At 37.0% G+C, this 25,252-nt stretch overlaps 1 protein-coding gene across 2 annotated transcripts in view; it reads right to left on the reverse strand.

Moving 5' to 3' along the window:
• SCD1 (stomatal cytokinesis defective / SCD1 protein (SCD1)) overlaps positions 1 to 25,252 on the reverse strand; it is a 329,677-nt gene that overhangs the window by 154,757 nt on the left and 149,668 nt on the right. For both annotated transcript variants that reach the window (XM_089807297.1, XM_089807298.1), the window contains exon 19: positions 24,441 to 24,488. In XM_089807297.1, coding sequence (XP_089663423.1) covers positions 24,441 to 24,488 — 48 coding nt within the window. The remainder of the gene's footprint in view (positions 1 to 24,440; positions 24,489 to 25,252) is intronic.

Raw genomic sequence — 25,252 nt, forward strand, 5'->3', positions numbered from 1 at the left:
CTTTCTACCTTTCCCTGTTGATCAATGTTTCAAGTGAAGTAATTGCGTCATAGAATCCGATGCTTTCAATAATGTCCTGTTGGCTAAGGTGGAAAATGCCAAGGTTAACCTTGACTAAATCTTTTTGGGAATTGTTATTCCATGGAGAATAAGCAAGTACCACTGAAAGGAATGAAAAGAAAATGCTCAATTTGCCTTTGTGTCCTTTCCGAACAAAAAGATCAAAATGATGGTCTTAGTTGCAGATGTACCCGTTTCCTTCGATATGTTGCTTGGTGTATGGTATCAAGGAGGCTTGTTAGTGTTTCTTGAGGGCTGCAAACAGTTGGCAAGTTGTCAAGCCAAGAGCAATTCAATATTGTGCAATCACAGGTCAATTATTTAATAAAAATAATTCCTAGTTCTTATTTAGTAAAATTAATTGCATAGTTGGCATTTGATCTCAATTATTTATGTTTAGTATTCAGCATTTACAATTGAATGTATTTAATTTGCGAGAATCATATATCAACAAACACAAAAGGAAAATATCCCATATACAGTGTGCGCCAAGCGTTTGACGAAATGCCAAGCAATTGAAAAACTGAAAAAATTGGTGTTGTTGAAGTAATCAACCTGTTGAGGTTATTACAATAGCTGAAATGACAATTATGTAGATTAGAATCCATTTAAAACACATTAATCATGATGGACCCAAAAAGGGGACATTACAAAATACTAAAACAACTAAAGCAAGCCGAAATCAAACTGGAAAAGAAAATTGAATTTGAAGATTTTCTTAGTTTATGTCAATTATGTATGCACCTAGATTCTCCCACATCAGCAATTGTGGATGAAGCAAGAGGTATAACAAAATATGTAGTCATGGTTCTTCAATTGATGTGTGATGACACCAACCGGAAATAGATTGTGCAATTACTTGCTACAACGTTTACAACTACTAATGTAGCAATGTATTACTAGTTTATTAAGTCCCTTGAAGCAAAAGTTAGTGAGTCAACCATGGGTGGACTTAACTTATCCAAAGAAGGCTAATGGAAAAGGGATTTTTATGGTGATTTTGCAATTAGAGCTATGGAGATTGTCAACACAACTCCAATATTATTTAATTCAATTGTATCCATTGTTTTAAACTTTGAAAGCTTTTTGTTTCATTGTTAGTTGTGATTCTACTTTGTCCTTCTCGGTAACGAAGGCATTGGTGACAATTTTGCACTTAGTGGATAGCAACAAAAATGCAATGTGATACATTTACAAGGTCGTCCAAAATGATCACATGCGGATGCAAATAGATTTACTTTTATTAAGATCATTGATTGGAGGTGAAACAATCAACTCCATTAACCCATTCATAAAGTAGGGTACCATCTCAACCCCAAGAAGTTCATTGATAGCTTCACAGATGCTAATGAGCATGAAGAGCACACAATTATACTGATAGTAGGGGGGTCTATCAGTATAATAATAACTTTGTCAATTTATAACTTTTTATCCAAACAATTGCTTTAATAACTTTTAATGCTAAAACAAACAATTATGCACATGAACACAATAACACAAGATTTTACGTGGAAACCCAATATAGGAGAAAACCACGGCTAAATAATTGTTTTTATATAGACTTGATATTTTACAACAATTTGTAGGCTACGACCTACTAGAGGCTACAACCTCTATGATTATGAGCACCGACACACTGGAAGCTCAAACTCCCACACTTTGCAAGCTCCAATCTACTGGAAGCACCAACTCCCCACTATCTTCTTTGTGAGCACCCAACCAGTGCACACAAACTTCCTTTCCACCTTGGCAATGTTGCTTACTCAATTGATGACAGATACTTGAACTGCATAATTTCTCTTCTTCAATATGATAATTATATCTGCATTAATTGTTTTCAAATCTTTGCCTGTACACACTTTTCTTCCCTTTTACTCTTAACTCTCTTTCCATTATAGATATATATATGTGTGTGTGTGTGTGTGTGTGTGTGTGTGTGTGTGTGTATATATATATGTGTGTGTGTGTATGTGTATATATATATCTATATATATATATCTATATGTGTATATATATATCTATATATATGTATATATATATATATATATCAGATTAAAAATCTGAATATATATTTCTTTTATTGTATTTACTTCTCCAACTTCTGACCTCTTTTCTTCTTCTTATTCTTATATTTTCTTCATTTCATTCATCACAACTGACTTCTCATTATATCTTCTACTTTTCACATACTATTATATTTTCTACTTCATACTTCATATATTTTCTCTTTCCACTATTCTGCTCTTACGCACTTCTTCTCAATTTCACCCACTGAAATTGATTTATCTTATATACTATCATATCTTCTATTAGTCATAACTTTTCAAGTAGAAAGGCACATCTTTCTAGATGTGATCTTACGTTCAAGCCTTATTACATAATACATTTTTAAGTTTAATCTCGTCTCCTTGTATATTTAGTTTCATATATTTGTTGTATAGACACCGCTGCTACCTTAGGAGTAATATGTAACAAAAGAAAACTTTAGATATCAATTTTTCCATTTATATCCCATTACATGGAAACCCATCTCACCATCAGATACAACTTCATTTCACAATAGTTTCAAAGACACGATGTCTCTTGGTTATATGCTCACTAGGAGTTATATGTGGGTCCCTTGGGCTTATGGCCTTGCGGACTTCATTAAAAATCTTTCATTCATTCATTCACGATGAATTCAGTGTAAAAAAGCAATTTCGTTTAAAAAAATTTATGTCTTTTTCAAATTATTGTCTGTCAATTTTTCTTTGACTAATACCATGACTTTATACATGTTTCCCATTCTCACTAAAGACTCTTGCCAAATGCATCGGATCTTATCTCCATCACCAATTCATACTCTATATGCGTATCTTTGATTTTAACGAGTCATCGTTCTTCCCATGCATTAGTTCAATACTTCTTAAAGACAATACTTGTGTTGTCAATAAATCCTATATTGTAGCCGACGGGTAGAAGAGTATCCGAACGAGCGCGTGACGGTTGAGTCACCCCTTCGGGAAAGTATATGTACACCGTCCAGAAGGGACTTTGGAATCATCAATTGAAATCATTGTAATGAGCATACTGCATATATAAATAAAGCATCTATTCTATGTTATATCTTGTTGTACTACATGCGATAAGTATCCTTTTACCCTATACGGTAAACATCTGGCACTGTTTCCAATCAAACCTAGAACGAAGGAAATATTATAAAGATTAGTGTCGAATTCACTTAACAAGGATAGAAATAAGATAAAAGATAAGGATGAAATATGCACAACACAGAAAGTTTTAATTTTAGCACAACAAGCGAAGCGTAGATAGAAGCTTCAGCAGATTGCCGACGGGCACCGAGGGGGTGGAGCATAGATAGAGGAAGTGCATTCACCTAGCAGACCAAGGAGTGTCGAGGAATTGCAAGATGAGACTTGACAGCAATTGAATTTGGTGGAAGAGAGAAGGGAGGAGTTCTTTAACTTGTATACGCCAAGGGTAGAGTGTCCGAACGGAAGGGAAACAACTGTCATGGCTTGAAGTGCCGAAGGAGCACGAGCGTGGAGTGAACTCTTCGTTCCCGACAGACCCGACGAACGAATATAGGCAGAGAATCGAACTTCTTCAGTCGAGGAAGATCTTCTTCCACTAGGTAACACAGTTGTCAGAAGCAGGGCAGTTGTCCGAAGCAACGTAGTTGCGTAGAACAACGCGGCTGCGCAAAACAACGTGGGTGCTCAGAACAGCACAGGTACACAACAAGTATCACATAATCAAAAGAAAACAATGGCAGGACCAGAGGAGAAATTGCCGAAGTTTAATGGTCACGAGACGGCAGATCCGATCAAACACTGCAAGACGTGTGAAACAATATGGACAGCAAATGGTGGAACGGATGAGGATGATTGCGTCCGGTGGTGTCTAGTGACCTCGCAGAGTGTAACAATTACTTGGTTTGCGAATGACGACCCTCAGAAATTGACTACATGGGCAGACGTCAGAAAAGAGTTCATAGCAGAGTTTCGATTGCTACAGGACGATAACGGAATTGTAACAGAAATATACAACACAAAGCAAGGAAAGAACAAAACGATCCATGCCTATGCAAGACGACTGAAAGAGCTGGTGGGGAAGATGAAGAGTCAACCAGCTAACAAATTGAAGAAATGATGGTTTGTCGAGGGGCTATGGTCGGCTCTAAAAAAGAAAATGAAGATTGTACCTCCAGCATCATACGCAGATGCGTATAATCGAGTGATGGATCTAGAGAGTGAACAGAAAACAACCAAGAAGAAGAAGAAGCATAAATCATTGGATTAAGACGATTCATCGTCTGAAAGTACCAACAACAATGAGGAATCAAGCAAGAAAGTTTGAGCGTTAAAGAAGGATATGCTACAGATGATGAAAGAATTTTAAAATTTGAAAAAGAATCCTGACTCGGTGAAGGGGGAATTGCAGTGTACGGACCGTAAAGAGGAAGGTCGCACAAAGGGTTCTTGCCTGAAAAAGCAATTCTATAATATCTACCAAGTTGTGAGACATTCCATAAAGGAATGCCCATTTAATATTAAGTCAAAAGAACACCAGCAAGTGTTATTGACATAGGATGCATCCACCAAAAATAACACGAACAGCAATGCAACTTCAGGAGGATATTGCAACAATAACGGGAACGGAAGGGGTGGTAATAATAATAACAGTGGAGGCCAAAGTCGGATACAGTACGACGCGAGTGGATAGCCGACGATCCAGTGTCGTGCATAGAACCTCTAGAGGCACTTCGTCAGAGATTGTACCATGAAGAAGACATCGCAGCTGTTATGCACATGGTGTGGTCTAGCAGACCATGAAGATTCAAAATGCCCGAAGCAAGGGGTGAATTTGTTAAGCATTGAAACATGTGAGGAGGAAGCACTAGCCATTACAAGTGAGCAAGCTAAGAAGGAAAATTACCTTGATGTTGAGGAAGAAAAGAAGAGGTTGCAGCAAGCACGAATGGAGTTGGAAAAATAGATGGAAACAGGGAAGTTGCAAGCAAAAGACACGATCAATACCTCGAAGAGGAACCTTGCTAAACAAAACATGATAAGTTAGGTAATGCAAAGATAAGTGCCTATAAAATTAAATGACCTTCTTACAATGCCTTAGTTGCGGACAACAATTATGAATATGACACCACTTCCGAAAGCAATGGAGGAAGCAGGAAAGGAGAGCAGCGTAGCGACTACAACAGACCCAATGCTATTGGCACTCACGACAGGAAGGCATCCGGCGATAAGCAAGATTGGGTGTTCTAGAAACTGTACTTATAGACACAATTGTGGACGGAGGGTCAGGCCTAAATGTGTTACTAGAAGATATGTGGAAAAAGTTGGGACAACCTACGTTGTGGCCACCTACATTCCAATTACTCACAGCAGATCACCATGGAATCAAACCGTTGGGAACCCTGATGACAAAGCCGGTAACTATCAGAACGCAACCATTTTTATTAGATTTTGTGGTCATTCCATTGGAAAGAAGGGGGTATGACACTATCCTTGGACGGGGTTGGTTGGTGCAAGAAAAAGTGAAACATGACTGGAAACGAAATACCCTATCCATGGAACGCGAAGGCAGAAGATTCATAATTGACCTGCACACAAATGGTAGGTAAAGAGGCAGCGTCATCAGACTTTGAACGTGAAGGTGAAAGTGACAATGAAGGAAAAAAGAGAATAGAACCGGACAAAGAAGTATTGAGATTAGGAGGGTCGAATGATGACGACCTAGACTCGGTCAACGGACTACTCCACTAGCAAATGAAGGATTGCGAGCTCTTCCCGAGCTATAACATGTTCGGTGTCGAGTTGGAAAAAGAAGAGAACGAGTTTCTAAAGGAGTATAGCAAAATAAAAGAGCAAGAAGCACAAGTGGATGAGACACTGGCCTGCACGTTTAATGAGGACAAACCTATAAAGTATGAAGAGTCTACTATGAAAACAATGAACTTGGGAGATGAGGCTAATCTGAAAAATATTCTTGTAGGAGATGATTGGAATCCAATTCTGAAGGCAGCAATGTTCATAATATTTATGGAGTAAAAGGACGTCTTTGCCTGGACGTATAAAGACTTGAAAGGAGTGCCACTGGAGTAATGTGTCCACCGGATACCATTGATAGAAGGTGCAGTATCCGTGCGGAAGCGGTCGTACCGAATGAACAAAAACCATGTAGTACGGGTTACAGAGGAGATCGATCGGATGCTGGAAACAGGAACTATTTTTAGAGTGCAAACGAGTGAGTGGGTATCCCCAATCCTGATATCTCTAAAAAAGGACACCACACAAATAAAAATATGCGTAGACTTCCAATGCCTAAACGCGATAACAATCAAAGATTCGTTTCCGATACCATTCACGGATTGCATTCTAAAGGAAGTTGCAGGGCATGAGATTTATTCATTCACGGATGGGTTCTCGAGGTACAACAAGATATCCATCGCCGAAGAGGACAAATTACAAACAATATTCATCATGGAAGATGGAGTATACGCCTACAACAGGATGTTGTTCGGACTGTGCAATGCTCTGACAATGTTCCAGAGAGTTATCCTATACATATTTGATATAATGTCTGTAGGAAGTTTTAAAGCATTTTTGAATGATTGGTCAATTTTTACGGCAGAGGATAAACACATAACGGCGCTCGGAGAATGCATGGAGAGGTGTAGACGAGCCAGATTAGCACTGAATCCAAAAAAGTGCAGATGCATGGTACCACAACGGAAGCTGCTAGGACACATAGTCTGCAAAACAGGGTTGAAGACGAATTTGGGCAAGGTTCGCATAATTTTGGATATACCACCATCAACGTATGTACCTGAAGTAAGGTCATTCCTCAGACACATTGGATATTACTGGAGATTTATTAAGAACTTTGCGAAGATTTCCTACCTGCTGGACAAACTCACCTGCAAGGGCGAACCTTATAAATGGTAAGTGGAATAGAATGAAGCTTTCAAGGGATTGAAAACGAGGTTGGCCACAACGATTCTAGCATATCCGAACTGCGATAAGGAATTTCATGTTCATGTAGATGCATCGAATTATGCCATTGCAGCAATACTAACGCAGACAGGTGACTACATATTGGACCCTCTGGTATATTTTGCAAGAAGACTATTATCTAGGGCAAAGAAAAACAACAGTACGATGGAGCCAGAGGCACTAGAGATGGTGTATGCAATACAAAAATTCAGACATTATTTGTTGTTGACGCCATTTGTATTCTATGTAGATCATCAAGCACTACTATATCTGGTAAATAAGTTGATCATTTAGGGAAGAATAAGTCGATGGTTATTATTATTGTAGGAGTTCACATTCAAGATTATGGTGCGGCTAGGGAAAAGTCATGTAAGCACAAAACACTTGTCGAGCATAAAATTTGGAAAGCCACCGGAGGGAGTCAATGATGATTTTCTCGATGCACAATTATTTCACGTTGCAGTACTACTATCCTGGTACACATGTATCGGGGAGTATCTATCGACGGGATAATTTCCTAGCTAGATGTCATTGAATGAGAAGGAAACTGGTGCTCAAGAACTAAACATTTCAGTTGATCAACGAGTTATTCTACAAAATGGGACCCAATCAAATTCTAAGGCAGTGTGTCTTGGAGGAAGAAATGTCAAAGGTATTGAAGAAAGCGCATGAGGGACCAGCAAGAGGACACATGGGGCGAGACACAACTGCACAGAAGATACTTCTGGCAGGGTTATGGTGGCAAACCGTACACGACGCCAGAGAGTGGGTTGTTGCATGCAACACATTTTGAATCCTACACAAGCACAGGAGCTTTTTGAAATAGCGGATTGGACTTTGTTGGACCACTAAAAGTAAGCAAAACTAGAGGATGCAAATATATCATGGTAGTGACAGAGTACTTGACCAAGTGGGTGGAGGCATGCACACTACCCGACAACTCTGCGGTGAGCATAGCGAGATTTATTTATGAGCAAATCATCACCAGGTACAGGATTCCACTGCAGTTGACAAGTGACCGGGAAGGGCACTTTGTTAATCATGTCATTCGACTACTCACTACCGAATTCAAAATTTATCATTCACTATCAAGCCCATACTACCCGAGAGCCAACAGACTGGCCTAAGCCATGAATAAGATCCTGGTCAGAGTGATTTATAAATCTTGTGCAGTTGAGGGAGAAGATTGGGAAGAAAAGCTACCATCAGCATTATGGGTGTATCATACTTCATATAAATTAACTTTCGGACACACTCTGTTCCAGCAAGTGTATGGACAGGAGGCAGTGGTACTGACAGAGTTCATGGTACCGAGTTTGAGGATAGCAATCAAGAACAAACTGGGCGACATGGAAAGCCTAAGGGAGAGATTGTACAACTTGAATAAACTAGATGAGGGACGACTACAAGCACAATGGGCCACAAAAGTTACTCAAAACAAGCAGAAGGCATGGCATGATAAGCATTTAAAATTAACAAGTTTCAACCGGGCCAGTTAGTTTTGAAGTATAATGGGCGGAATGAGATCAGGCCAGAAAAGTTCAAAGTTAAATGGGTCAAACCATACAAGATACGAGAAGTTGGCGATAATGGGGCAATCAAACTATGGATGCTAGACAAAAATGGGTCAAAGTTGAAAATCTATCATGAAAGAAGTAATGCGCCCTTGCGGACAAACATCTGAGAATAAATAATGAATATTAATGTATATATGTAAATTAAGTGTCAAATGAAACTTTTTTATTTGATAGATGCAATAAGGAAATATAAACAGGAGAACATTAATCAAAGGAATTATCTCCGTATAGTATGGCTAGAAAACCAAGGAATCCACCATTGTACGGTAGATACCGTATAGCCACCAAGAAAAAAAACGAGATTATAATAAATGTTGTTCAACAGAGAGATAACATTCAATTGGAAGAACAAAGAAAAGTAAACATCTAGAAGACACCGTAAAGCCGTATGGACACACTAAGAGGAAGAAGGTACCGTACAGAGCACTGAGGAGCATCAAAAAGTCATGAAAAACTATACCGTATGGTCCATAAGGAAGTCACTAGGAAGGAACACTAGCAGCTATTGGTAAAGATCGTAGTGCAATAGCAAAAGAGGGACAGGATCACCGTACAGCAGGTAGAAAAGAGAGTAACCATACGGCCTCGCATCATAACCTTGGTAAACCACCGTGTCTTTCATAAGGAGGGAAGTAGCAACCATACGGCTAGAAAAAGTGCTTATAAGAGAGAAGAACTTGTACGGCAAGGCAGAGGAAAAAGTATAGAGTACAACTACCCAAGAGCAGAGGAAAGATGTCGTACGGCACTAAGGAAGTGCATATAAAGCAAACACATAACCACATGGCCATTATGAAGAGACAGTGGTGCAAATACTGTACAAGCACCATACGGCCAGCCAATTAATTAGCACAACACAATCACAGAGCAAGGAAGAGTCGTACCATACGGGTGTTTGGCATAGGAGGAGCTAACACCGTACGGCCTGGAAATATTTAAGTAATAGCAACATTTGAGTACGGGGAAGTATATCAGTAGAACAAGTTAAGCAAAGCCATACGGAAGGAAAGAACATTGAGAGAGCATTGGGAAGTAGGGGTCATACTTGGCAAGGAAGCAAGAGTGGTATGGACGCAATTAACAGGAAAGGGAACAATATTGTACAGAGAGGTAACTGACCTAACGAATTTGTGCTCAACAAAACGACAAAAAGGGGCAGTTATGCATTCAGCTGGCAAGAGAGCTTGGAAAAAGAAATTGGAAGAAGATTCAGCCATGAAAAGGAATGTAAAAATTTTGCCATTTAGAGTCCAGATAGCAAGAAGATCCAGTAGAAGACCAAGCAAAAAAAAAGTGAAGCAACCAACACAATCGGCTGCAATGGATATTCCCACAGCGCAAAATGTTACACTTGAAGGATTGAATGGAGCAGAATGTCGGAAGTGGTCGAGCATTCAGAAGGCACAACTCGAATGAGTGATACAAATGCATGTGTTCTGTATTAGAGATTATGAAGGCTTTCTACGCATCATGATAGAAACGTATGATAGGTTATCAAACCAGTACATTTGCTTAACTTGGTTTCAACTTGGTCGCATCATTCAAACCAGTTGACTTCACATAGTTATTCGGGATACCTAGCCATGCACAGGGGGAAGGAAAATAGAGAGCGAACCTAAAAAGATGAGCCAAGAAGTAAAAATACAATTGATATAACTCGTGTGTGGGGACCTGACATAGGCGGAACAGGAAGCTCTCTTTGACACATCAAGGGGTAGATGGTTGAAGAAATCCAATGTGCAAGAAGGTCACTGGCGCTGTCTAATGCACATTGTGAAGAGTCACCTCACAAGCTCTAGCCGCACCTCAAATATTTCATTTCCACATGTGGCGATGATGAACGAGATTCTACACGATAGGGTGTATGACTGGGTTGCATTATTGGCCAAACAAATGTATGAATTCATGACATTACAGCACAAGACATTCTACATGTTGCATTATGCCATTAGCCTATTCTTGGACGCAACAACATGAATGATTCCCCAACAATGCACCGGAGGCCAAATCGGGACAACTCGCACTAGGTGAACAACCGATCATGCAGTGGATGCATGTTGATACACTTGGCACAAAGACCACAGTTGGACAGAAACGACTGAGACCAACTGGAGGAAATACTGAAAGTGGTCGGGAGGAGACTTCTTCGGAGGAGAGTGGGACCGATGCGGTGGAGGAAAAGGATGAAGAGGTAGAGGTAATTATAGCTACATCGTTGAGATTCCCACAGCTTGCACTTTCAATGATGGCACACTTGACTTCCATTGGTATACATGGCATTCTGGGTTTTGGTCAGCTCAGGGAGCCAGTAATGATGACGTCAACTTTAGTTTCGATTCAGCCTACCGCAAAAACAAGCAGAGACATGAGCCATCCTCGAGGCATTAGCAAAGGCACATCTATCACCAATGGAGATAGCTGCTCCGGAGGTAACGATGGAGCCTGCTCGTGAGGCGTTTCCAGAAGCTGAGGGACTTGCACCTGATACACAAATGGACATTGAGGTAGGAGCTATGGAGATACCGACAAGCGAGGGTTTGAGGGCACCAATTGTCCAATTGGACGTAGTAGGTTCAGATGCAGTGGTTACGGTGGATACATCATTGTTAGCATCACCTAAACGAGACAGAATGAGCAGAACCCAGAAGTTGAGCACATACCTAAGTACACAGTTCCACCGTACCCCAGCACCTCGGGTGGTGCACCAGCAAACACCTATGCGAGAAGTAATTCCGGAGGAAGACCCTACACAGGCACAAGTGGAGGAGGCGACACAGGATGAGGGACTACCGCATAGCACTGTTGAGGGAATGGCAAAAGCAATAAAGAGGGCTATGGGTGTGCAGCAGGAACATCTAGTAGTGTCGGAAGCCGTGATGAGAGAGACATCCTTCACTGATATAGCAGCTCTAGTGACTCGGGCTTGCCCGGTAGTGGCCTCTACAGTGATTCAAGATTTCGACTCAATAGTAAAGGAGCTGGAGGGAGTAGTATCCTTCATGAGTTTAGGATGTCCGACTGCCTTTACAGTCTGTTTCAAGGAACGGGAATGGCCAAGTGTGGAGACTACAAAGATGTGACACGATTGGGCCATAATGAGAGGTCCTGGTATGGAGAGCCGAGTAGAGGCTTCGACTCAAGAGATAGTGGAGATACACAGGGAGGCATATTACACCCTTCGGAGGAGCCAGGCAAATCAGGTAGCAGCTGAGAGGGCTCGGGAGGAGTCAGCTACCAGGTTAGCCACAGAGAGGGCAGCCTGGGATTCCGAGAGGGCAGCCTTGTTAGACATGTTGTCCTGCATTTTGTCATCACAAAATGTTAGTAACAGCACAAAACTTTTCCAAACTAGTTTCGTGTTTCTCTAAGCTTGAATTTGATATTTAATTGTTTAATGTTGATCGATTGATCCATTTCAATTCAAATATCAAATTGTTTTACTGAAGGCCTTTGTCAAGTCTTTTACATTTTGATTTCTTCGAGCCTTTGCTTGATTTTTGAAGCCTTCATCATCCATTCTTTGCTTTTGAGTTTGCGTTTGCTTGTTTTTAGTCCTTTGGTTTTGCTCATGTCATGCCTTTCGTTTTTCCCTTCGATTCGATCTAATCTAGAAGTCAATCGGAATTGTCAGTCAAGAGTTACGTCTATTTTAGTGCCTCAAAAGTGGACATTTTACGTGTAACAGCACGAATTAAAAATATGATGTTATATTTTCAATTTGATTTTCACTTTTTGAAAAAATTAACATTATATTCATTTTTTGTTATATTTTTAAGTTACTTTTACTTTAAATTTATAACTTAAAGTGACTATAGTGCACTTTATGTTCTAATTTTAAGTTGAGTTTCTTTTTAATTTTCACTTAAAGTAACTATATAACTATATAGTTTCACTTTAATTTTTTGGTTTTAAAAATCAAATGCTTATTTAAATGTTACTTTAAAATGTTGTTTATGTATTATATTTCATAATATGATAAATAAATATTGTTTATGATCCATTTTGTAACATTTTCATAATTTTAAGTGAATTAAATAACTTAAAGTCTTCATAAAGTGGACATTCTATATGCAATAACATGTAAAATCCATCAAAAGTGGACGTTTTACTTGTCACTGCATATAAAGTTTATTTTGGTGGAACTTTTTGATGTCATTACATCAGAAGTTCATTATAAGTGGACCTTTTTGATGCTACAACATGAAAAGTGAAGTTTTTATGTCTAAACATCTAAAAGGTGAGTTGCATTTTAAAATATGCATTCTCCTCCAATAGTGTGATTTTACTTGGATGCATATTTTAAAACATGCTATGCACCCAAAAAGGTTCGATTTTACATGGATGTATATTTTAAAACATGCTATGCACCCAAAAAGGTCCGATTTTGATCAAAAGCGTGTTTTAAAATATGTTATGCCCTCTAAATGGTCCGATTTTGAAAGAATGCATGCATTTGCTCTCTAGGAACCCGATTTTGCTCATTGTGAGAGATTTACTTGGTGGATTTGCATGAAATCTTCTACATTGAAGGCATTTTTACTTGGCAATGACTTTCCTTGCATCAAAAATGGATTTAACATGCTGAAAATCGTTTTTGGGAGCTCAATCCTAGGGCACGTTTTTGAAGAAAACTACAAATACCTCCATGCTTTCCATCTTGACCTTCATTCGCACATACATGTGACGTGTATCCTTCACCCGCATTTGCATCTCATTTCACCCTCCACCTCCCGTTATATGTTGCATTTACATGTACTCATTTTTCATATAATAATGCCTTGCAAATGCTAAGTCACTTTACAAATCAGCAATTTTCATTTGCATGCATTCTCATACATTTCACCTTCACACATTCTCATTTCATCTTCCATATTATCACTTTCATTTCATTCCATTTCGCTCTCTGTTCCATTGCATATGCATATGTTTTCTCTTTGAAGTCATTTTGACGGATTTGTTAAGTCTCCAATCCATTTTCGAATCTTCACTGCTGATCTGAAATTCACTTCTATGGAGATTCCTTCTGATGATGTATTTATGTTTTCGAATTTTTGTGTTGCAGCATAAGCACAAGATATGTCCTCGCCATCCAAATCCAAAGGCAAAATGAAATATCAATATGATAAAGAATTGGCTCATGCAGCTCCTTCTTCAGTCATATCTATTTTGGATAACGTATTGGACACGAAAATTGGTCATGTGGATGTAGCTGATTTTCTACAAAGAGTTGAAGCTTCGGCTAGTCATGAAATGAAGCACATTAGAAGAAGCAACATTCACTTAGTATCTGCATTTCCTATGTTAGCTATAGAACTTGACTTCATTTATGGATGTGCACAGCATTTAACTCCCAAGACAAAGACTATTAAAGATGCTAATGGCAAGACTATCATTAGCCTTGATTCTAAGGTTATAGAACAAATCTTCAAGGTTCCGGATAAATCAGAATGTGCTAATTTGACTAAAGGATCATCATTGGCCAGTTGGAGTGAGCACAAGAGTAATTATCAAAAGTATGTCAACTTTTTACTCATTAGACAATAAAAGAAGCAATTTCTCCAGATGGCCAAAGACAGTTCATCGGTCAAATTTAAAACAAGAGTATAAGGATCTCATCATCCTTCTCAGTCAGATTTGTGGCCTTAAAGATTCTACTGATTTTGAGCCATGGATGTATAAGTTCATGTTTCATATTATGGAAAATAAAAAACACATCTTTTGGGGAGAATTTATCAGTACTAAACTCTGCTAGCAGATATGTAATATGGGAACATCAGTACCTTTCTACATGAAATCTTATCTAGTTTACATCGCTGCTGCCATGGGATCTTTCTCTGGTCTTTCTACCAAAGGAGATCATCTTTAAGTTCCTATTTGGGATTAGTATGACCAAATCACTTTGGCAAATAGTAAATTCCACTACAGAAGAGTCCAAGATGTCTTCTTTGGACATTTATGCCGCTTGTTTGATAAGCAATTGTCTATTAAGAGAGTATCTGATGCAGCATGGCAGAATGTGAACCAATACGGATGTATTTTTTCTTCAGTTTCCCACATTCACATACTTGAGAGTTGGATATTTCAAGGGATAGTCGTACACCTTACCTAGGTATGCTACAAATCGGATCACCCTGATGGAGCTAGTGAGATAGCTTATGGACGTGCAGAGTAATCAGCATGCTTCACATAGGCTTGGTTTTGACATTACCTCAGCGAAGCCTTTGACTATTGGCAATTATTCAGTCATTTCTATGCCTAAAGCAAATAATACGGAAGCAGAGTTGCAGTTGATTACCTTAAAGAAGTTCAAGGCCAGATTTGATTTTGACCATCCAGAGATGAATTCTCAAATGAAAAGAGCATACACTCATGTTCATTGCATCGAAGACATCTAGATAAATACGAGGATAGAACTTGACATCATAAAGATGGATTATTGCAAATTAACCTTACAGCAGATAATTGATCTTAATATGTTGAAATTCCCTTCAAATTTTCAAGTTGAAGATGATGGCAACATCCTTGATCCGGAGTTTTATCAAACAGGCTTTGATAGGAGGTGCTCTTTTCCTATTCAATGGCAACAAAAGGAAGGTACATCTATCATGGACAGATTTCAATCCATTCTAGTAAACACCAACAAATGGTTGAAAAGTAAAGGCCTTAAAGGAGTAAATCCTAAGATGGGCTTGGATTGTGGAAGTTTTGGTCCTCCTAGCAGGAAATCACAATTGGGCATTACAGGGAAAGATGGTGCCTCATCTTCTGATGCCAAGGGTTCCCTCAAATTCAAATTTAAGGACAGAAAAGTGACTAAATCATCTCAAGTTCCTGAGCCAATTCAATAATCAGTAGCAGAATCAGAAGAAGAATTGGAAACAGAATTTGACAAAGGAGATTCAAATGAACAAGGGGAAATCATAATCATATCTCCTCCAAAGCCTGCACAAGCCTATATGTCTTCCATACGTGAACCCTTTTTGCATGAGGTTGATGATGATGTAGATTCATTTTCCACTATTTTCACTCCTTCCATTCCAGTCTCGGAGGTTAATACATGGCTCTTCCTATTTCTTCTACTGCTCCTCGCATCCCGGCACATGTAACAATATGATCACTTGGCAAATGTGTTTGAGGATTTTCTGACTCTTACCAGTGGTCAAGTTTCCCAACTTGATACATCTTTGACAAGATTTGAACTTTTCATGACGGAGTCTTATCAACATGATCCTATGGCTTCAGTGGACAGACTTAATCTTGCTCAGTCACTACGAATATACAATCTGGATCAACGCCAATAGTCTCCACTGTGCCTGTTTCTACAAATTAAAGTTTCAACATGCCTGCATGGTTGAAAAAAATAACAACAAAGAGAAGGAAAGTGGTTGTTCCTCCTAACAATCTTCTTGTTAAGAAGCTTAAATCCAAATTATTGAAAGATAAGATTGTTTCTAGAATTTTGGTTGATTCTAATAAAACCAAATTTGTTGAGGTCGTTGAGTCCTTGGTAGATAAACCTATTGAAAAACTTACTCGTTCAGACTACAAGTTTACTAAGGTTGAAGTTGGAACGCAATCACGTTTGTGTTGTTTGCAAGATGCTCAAGATGCATTGGTCAATGTATCAAAAAGCAATCATGAGCTTTGGGAAAAGAAGAATCGATTGAAATAGGAGATCCCTCGTTTGAATGAGGTTATCCAAAAACAATCTTCTCAAAATGTTGTTATATCTCAAATGTCTAAAGAGAGAAGGTTGATTGAAGCTGCCAAGTCTTGGATACAGAAAATCATTTCTATAGAAGTTCAAGCCATCACAGAGACATTTATTGTTCTTAGGCGTGTCAAAGAGATGAATGAAATGGAGCAAAACTTAATTTCTTCGACTCAAGAAGTAGATAACTTGAAAGAAATCCTTGACGATTGGGATGAAATGGTGAAATTCGATTTGGATGCCTTGGTTTCATGTGACATTCTTTTGTCATGTGAAATGTTTTTAGATTTAAAGGGCTTATAGGTTACAAGGAGACATTAAAGAAGCTGATCACACAGTTGCAGGTGGCTTTTGGAGATTGTAAAGCAGTTGAAACAAGAGTCACTTGTAATTTGGAACAAATGGGATGTCATGTTACTAATGAACCGGGTAATCTTATTGCAGCAGAGATAGTAAATTCAGAATATACCAACAGGATCAATGCTGATGTAAATTCTAAAGATCTTGGTTCACATACAATTAACAAGTTTGTTTTTGCATAAATCTTTGACAAAACACTTGTTAGATACTACGGCAACAAGTTCCAAAGTTGTGCAATCAGCATATGAAAATGCAATGAGAGTTGAAGCCATATCGAACACTATGGAAATTCTTGATCTTCCCACAGTGCGTGACACCATTGTCAAACTCAAAGCAGTGAGAAACAATCTCTAAGATTGTTGTTTTGCTTTTATTTCATGTTAGTAGTTGTAAAGAACACATTACATGAAGAAGCATAATTACATGTAATGAGAATAACATGTATGTAAAAAGACGTAATGCGAGTTACATATGCAGTTGCATGTAACCCTTTATTTTCTTCTATAGTTAGACTAGGTCAAAGTTGATTGGGTTGCTCCCACTTTTTTTTTCACCTTTTTCTCAACTCCTGTGCCTATATAAAGGAGTGCCCCCTCATTGTAAAATCATCATTATCTTTATGCAAGAGAGCTCTGGAGAAATTGTGCCAACAAAACTTTATTTGTGTAAGCACTATTTTGAGAGAAAATGAATACAAAGGAGCATTTGAGACTTAACTTTGATTAAGTGAGGTTGTTATTTGTGTGAATTGTAAGCTTTGTCTATAATTCATCCTAGTTGTCTTTAATTCATGTTATCTTGTGTCATTGGTAATTGTATCTCGTGAATTGAATAGAAAAGAGTTAAGAAGCAATTCAAGCCAGAGCTTTGACCAGGAGCCATTGTGGAAATATATAGCTAGAAGCTTTGTCTGTAGCTTATACTTCTTTCTTAATTTGCAAAATAGTTAAGACTTTCTTACTTTTAGGAGTCTTTGTGCCCTAATTGTAAAGTTTTACCATATAGAAGTATGATTGGACTTAGAGCCAAACCAATATATTTTCAGCTAACCTTTGAGGTAGTGAAGCTTTATCGGTATCACTGTTTCCAACTCTTGATAGAAGTGTAGTTAGAGATTCACCCTGCCCATTACTCGCTCCACAAGTAAGTGGATTTTTTCTTGAAAGATTAGAAAAAAGGATATTGGTAACACCCATTTTATAAAATCTCTCGACTTCTTGATTACCTTGAGTTGATCCAAAGAACGGTGAAAAGGGGGAGCCTTCCCTTTAGAGTAGGAGAGACTCTGTCTCACACACTATGGCTGGTTATCCAATTTTGCGACTGAATTTTTACCCAAAACTGTCAGTTGCAAAATATTCAACCAACAAAACAGACAGAGTCAGCTACAAAAATTGGCTGTGGAGAAGGAACAGATAGCAGCAGAGAAAGAGAAAGTAGCAGATGAGAAGAAGAAAGAGCTAAGAGAGATTGCTAGGATGATGCAGTCAGCTTTAGAGCTTCAGATAGAGGTGGAAGCGGAATTGATAGCTCGGAAGGAGCAAGTCTACAAGCTACGAGTGGAACTGAATGAACTGAGGGCATGGACAGCCACTACACCAAGGATGCATCCCTCTGTTTAGTATCTATACATTGATGTAATTAGTTGTTTATTTTAAGTTTTGTTGTATTGTCGTCCAAAGCTGACTTTACTTTTTGGGGGGGATGATGTTGTCGGTAAATCCTATATTGTAGCTGACGGGTAGAATAGTATCCAAACAGGCACGTGACAGTTGAGTCACCCCTTTAGGAAAGTATATCTACACCATCCGGAAGGGACTTTGGAATCATCAATTGGAATCATTGTAATGAGCATATTACATATATGAATAAAGTATCTTGTTACATCCCAATTTTTGACCTAGTTTGAAATATAGCCATTGAGGTTCGCATGAAGTCAGTTGACAGTTTAATTTGATATCTGGCAAAATGGTAAGTTACTTGGTCGTTATGATTTCAAATGCAGATGACATGTTAGTTGATCGTTAATCACGAATTCATGGAATTAAGATGAAAGGTTAACTAATATGATTATTTATAATTTATAATTTAATTACAGAGAAATTCCTTGCATGGAGCATGTCGAAGGGGTGGAAGCATTGTCAGAAAAGAATTAGGCAGGGCATCACCATCACTGGCAGACGGGTAAAGGACCTAGCAATTTGAAACACGATACACCCGTGGAATTGCATGAGTTATTTAAATAAATAATTTAAATAAAATAATTGAGTTAAAATATAAAAACGCATCTTAAAGGGTTTTAAACTATCTTTTGCCGTAGTATTTTTAATAATTGTTATAAATGTTCTTTTAAATATAAAATCATTTAGCACCATTACAATTTAATAATCAAATAAGTGATGTACATATTAGATTATAATGATTATAATAACCTTTAAACCTTTCATCTTCTTTCTTTCCTTCTTTTCCCTCCTTTCTTTCTTTATTTTTTTTTAAATCGATTTGAGAGTCTTTTCGAATAGCTTCTTGTAACTGATGGTAGCCGAAAAGCCAAGCATCTCTTTTAAATAGTCTCTTTGATTGTATTTTGATATAACTCTTACCTTTGTGTGCAACCCGTAACTTCTTCTTTTCATCCGTCTATATGTTATTGTTTATGCGTTTAATGTGGGGGAGTAATTCTGAGTTTTTAGGGAGCCAACTCTCTTAATTCCTCAGCCATTGCGATTCCTGTTTTTGGTTTTTGCGACTAAACCAGTTCGGCGGCTTATCTTGCATTGCCAAAATAATACCATCATCCACGGGTGACTGATTGAGACAGCGGTCTACATAAGTACAAGGTCAATTTCAAAATCGGGTGACAAGGAAGGAGTCAAGTAAAACTTCTAATCCGATTCATCAACCTGTTTATGCTTTCCTTCTTATTTTATTATTGCAGAACCAGCAAATTAGAATTTGGTCATTTTCATTATAAGTATGTGAAACCCGTACTGTAATTAGGTTCATCAATTTCTCAATTGCAAGTGCATCTACTTTCCTTGAGATTTAAGATAGCGAATTGAGCTTGAAGTCTACTGTTTTTCATTAGAATCTGTCATCTTTCTTTTTGTGATATGAGCATTCATAATAGATCATATTTCCCTTCAAGATTGTGGTGTACCTAGAAAAGACTTCCGACTATCCTAAGAATAGCAAAGTGTTAATTTATACCCAAGTCTATCATACTCCTTATTAAGTTTGTTGTCTTCCCTGAAAGGTCTGCCGACTGCTATTTATGTTATTTACTGCAATGATTTATATTCAGATCTGAGTTCTTTTTATATTGGAATGTGTAAAATTTCTCAGAAATATTTAAGAAAGTTATCATCTCAGATAAAATCAATCTCATCCTGATATGAAAATACATAACTGAGAGAGAGAGATATTGAACCCAGAACACCAAGGAAATGCAATGAAGTTTAGATTCTAAATTATTCCATTTTTACTCAATCTGTAGATGAATATGAAATCGTGAAAAATCCAACGTAATGGAACTAATATAAACAGACTGAAATATGGTGAACAATATTTGATTTCTAGTTATTGGAAATTGTTCTTATATCGTAGATGATTCTTAATTCATAAAAGTGTATCAATTATGCATATAAGAGATTGAAGTGCAATGTGAGCTGCGAGCAATTATATTTAGCTTAGGAAGTTATACATTCATTCATGCCATACAAAGATGAAAATATTATCAATAAATCCAAACACGATGAAAATTCACCAGGCATTATGGTGAATTAATTAGACATTCAATTTGAGATCTTTAAAGAACATAATTATGTAATCACAGTTAGCGAAATGCTGGAAGCATGTAAAACTGATAGAACCAGTTGTTTGAGGATTCCAAACACCTGGGACTCACTCCATTGTGTAGCTAAGAAAATGGGTGACGAGGTGAGAGAAAGGAAATCTACAACAACATGAAATAGTAATCAGTTATGACATTTCAATGTTATCATTTAAATATGAATTAATAGCTCATGCACATTCCTGTTACTGTGATCTCCTGCTGCCAAGTCGTATGGCGTGTTGTATACCATGATGCCTAGGGGATGGTAAGATGTACCCTGTCAATTCCGGGTAGGGAGGGCCTTTCTCGTTAGAGATCGTGTACGGATATGTTGTGGTCCAAGGTTGGGTGGTTAAGCCCTTGACAATGTTTCACCTCTCTCAAGATGTCAAATATTCATCAAATAAAGATAAGCCATGCATTCAATTGTTTATTGGAAATAGGTATTATCTTTTTTATTTATGAGGAGGTAAGATTAAATTGAAGTATTTCATTGTTATCATTACTTTACACCTGGATTGATTTGTGAATTGTTTTCATTTATATGAATATTGAATATAAGTATTTATCTAATCTTCAGAAACTGTCACAGATAAGTAATCGGAAGGAAAAGAAATCCGAAGCCCTAATTGATTGGGTGATAGCTGGAACCTAAAATTAATCTGTAATATTGGAAGCCCTAAGTGAGAGTAGTATCAAAAGCCCTAAATGAACCGAAGGTAGACAATGCCCTAATTGATACAGTGGTAAGTGATGCCCTAATTTAAAATAATAGAAGTATTAAATTTGATTTTAAGATAGCATTTTTTAGATGATAGTTGTCATATGAAATTGTTATAGTGCATTTGTGAACTAATCCAAGTGTTTGCAGAAGCATCCCTAGTTTGATTCGAACTCAGTTTTCCGAGGTATGTGGTTTTCAATTTCTGTAGTAATTTCTTTTGATGGTAATTCAAGTTTATAATTAAGAAATTTTGTTTAACTGATTTTTAACGGTAAAATTTTCTTCCCATGAACATGAATGATGTAACTGTCTTCCTATGAAACGAAGAAGTAATTGTATTCCTTGAGTATTGTTGAATGTTAAATTAGACCCAGGAAAACCGGATGTTACATATCTGTTCTATCTTGCTGTACTACATGCGATAAGTATCCTTTTACCCTGTACAGTAAACAACTCGTAGCCTCACTTGTTAGAGTCTCTTCTTATCACCATCTTTGACTCATTTAAATTCCACTTCATTTTGTCGCTGCTAAGAAATCATCATTCAGCATGTCTTCCAAAAACTCAGTGTTTACCATTTGCCATTGCACATAGTTTAAGACTTCCATCTGGGTGCATGAGTTTGTCCTACATAGTCAACCTTATTTTAAACTGCATCCGAGTCTTTCATATTTTAGTCTCCTCTCATTGGACGCTAGAATCTAATATGTATTTGCTTGATAAAAGCTAATATCATTTCTCTTGATATGCTGACATCTTCTATAGTTGAATCTCATACACATCCTAGTATATAGTCTTCCAAGTATTTGTATCATGGCTTTAGTCTTCAAACAAATTACTTCTTCCTATATATCGCTGCATGCATTCATACTGAAAGACGTGGACTCCTCATTCAATATCTGGCATGACTTTTTACCTTTCCATCTCATCATTTTTGGTCTTCTTGTCATTGCTTATCGGGCCTGTACCATTATTATTTATCTTGCACCCTCGATGGCTCCTATTGTGCTTATGATGACAGAGTAAACTATTTCATTATCATCTTCCAGCATTGATGCTTTATTCCAATCAGTTGGTTTTTAAAAAATAGATCTCTGACTTATAGATTATTGGGTTTCGCCAATTCATCGGGCTTTATTGTTTCATGAACTTGGGTAACGCGCATATTATGGGACTTGAGTATCATACGCAACTTCCTTTATTCCCTTATTATTTACAATGACTGCTCCTTAATTTGACAACTGCATTTCTCCAAGTCTATACCTTGCGTTAGAAGCTTTCTTGAATATATTCAATCATATTCGATGCAATCTTTGTTTAAATTCTGAATACATAACATGCCTGTATGTATTGACTAGTGTGAATTACAACTATTTATTTCTTTGAATGGTTCATTCAGTATGACTGAAACCACTAGTTAAATCAACATTAATCAATGACTTTTCACATTGCTGTTGTAGCTTGATAGTTCTTCGCTCACTGCATAGAGGTCATATGTCTTTTTAGTCAATTCTCTTATACTTTTATAACTAAGATATGCTGCATCATTATTTTATTTTTATCTTTCTCAAAACATAAATGTTGTTGTTATAATTATTATTAATAATGTTGTATGTGTGTTCAATCACACGTGTATCCATTCAAACTCTCTTATCCACGTTTATATTATCTGCCGTACTTTTCCTTCAATCAAACTCGAATCTTCTTTGATATTGACATCAATGACAATATTCCATTAGGGCAGGTTATAGAACGTCTATCCACATTATTGAGAGGATGACACATATAGATGTAGTGAGAAACCATTTTAGAGTTCATTTCTTCACAATTAGCTAACAAGAGGAGGGAGACACACACAAAGTAAGAGAAAGTAAAGCATTATATCTTGCAAGTTATGAATTAAGGTTAGCGTTTGTTTAGTTAGAAAAACTTGAATATCGTAATTGTTAGTTCTTGGTGGGAAGATTGGGGTAAAAATACCTCAAATTTACAAAGACTAGCCATCAAAATTTTGTCACAACCTTGCATTGCTTTTGGTTTTGTGTGTAATAATTGTTAGTTTGATGCCATTCAAATGAAGAAGTGTAATACGTTGACTCAAACCTCAACGATCTTTTTGTGCAAACAACTTTCGACTTTGCATAAGAAAGGTACAAAACCTACCAAAGGAAGTTATTGATCTGGATAAGATTGACCCTATAGCGATTGGACTTGTACAAGATCATGAGGCATCCTTATTTATAGCAGATGAGATTGCTTAGTTGGAGAGGCAAGCTATGGAGGATGTGGGTGTTGCATAAGTAGTTTAAATTGGAATGGATGATATTCATATAGTACAGAAGTCACTATCATCTAGCAGCAAATGGAGCCATGGAGGCGATCTTCTATAATAAGCAGTTAAGCACTAAGCCAAAAGTCAGTCTTAGGACCATACCCTCTACTCCCTAGTTTTTTATTAGGGCACCAAAGAGAAAAATTGTAAAATGATGCAATTTTTTAGTTGCCTAGAAACGAAATTTATGATGATGATTTTCAAAGAGATTCCTCATAAATTGATAATAGATATTAGTTAGTAATTTAGTAGCTAGCTGTTGTATCCAATTCCACTATCAAGTTTTGCATGATGAGGCGATTTTGTAATCCATATGTAATCAGGAATCGGATTTAATAAAAAATACTTGTGGCTTTTTAGACTCATTTGGTACAGTTTGTAACTGAGTTTTAGAAAAAACAAATGTTTGTTTAGGAAATTTCAGTACTTTTTAAGTTGTGATTCAAAAAATTTGGGGTTGTTGAGTGCACTTTAAGTTGATGCCTACAGACTATGTGTATATATATGTATGTATATATGTACATATATACAAATAAGTACATAAGTATATAAATACATGCACATACATACATCCATACATTCATACATTACACACATACACATATACAAAAACATATATATAAATAGAGATATGTAAATGAATATCTATATACATACAGACATGTACATACAAACATGAAAAACAAAGAAATAGACACTAGCAAAATTTATTACAATTTAGGTACATGATTGAAAGAATCATGTGTATAACTATTTCAGAACAAAGATGAATACTTCAGAAATGAGATTCTTTTAAAAATGAGCACAATAATACTAAATTATGCATACTTGTCTGCAGATTTCTCCATTATGGTCTCAAAATATACTTCCCAAAACCTGCAAAAGTAAAAAGCATTGTTAGAGAGATGGATATCTATATCCATAGAAGATCATAAAAGACCTTCTTAGAGAGATCAATATCTATATCCATGGAACACCATAAAAGTCATAAAAGAAAGCTCCATGGTAAATAAATGCCTACAGTTGACGAGTATTGTATATGGAATAAAACATGCAAATTTTAAAAGAGCAGCACCAGCAGCATAAAATTATTGAGAAAACAATGAACTAAAATAGCTGTTTACAACAGCTAAAATTTTAATAAAAACAAAAAACATGTTCAAAAGCGAGCATGCTCAGAGAGTTGAATAAAAATTAGCAATTTATAGCCAAGTTATATGAGGAAGGAGAAAATGTGGCTAAACAGAGCATTTCAAATTGACTACTAGCATAGAAAGCTGAAAGGAATCAATAAATATAATCTTTTGAAGTATTGTATCACTATACTTGTTCGATTCATTGTTGGACTGCTACGAACATAGCAAAGCTGCACGGATATGGATACGGATACAAATACGGAAATGGTATTGGGTATGGATACGGCCATTTATTAAGACACCCAATATGGATACGGCTGGACAAAAGATTAATAAATAATACATATACATATATTTAACATAGTTTTCTAAGTTATTGTAGGAGATTTTCATTACTTCAAAAGTAATATTGACAAATAAATGCTACATAAATATTTATAAGTTAATTTAATGCTTTACAATTTGTAAACACAGTAGAGTTGCATTAGAAGATAACCCAAAAAT

Source organism: Cupressus sempervirens, chromosome 10, assembly GCF_028749045.1.
Source record: "Cupressus sempervirens isolate cs-2001-9-10 chromosome 10, ASM2874904v1, whole genome shotgun sequence".
NCBI lineage: Eukaryota > Viridiplantae > Streptophyta > Pinopsida > Cupressales > Cupressaceae > Cupressus > Cupressus sempervirens.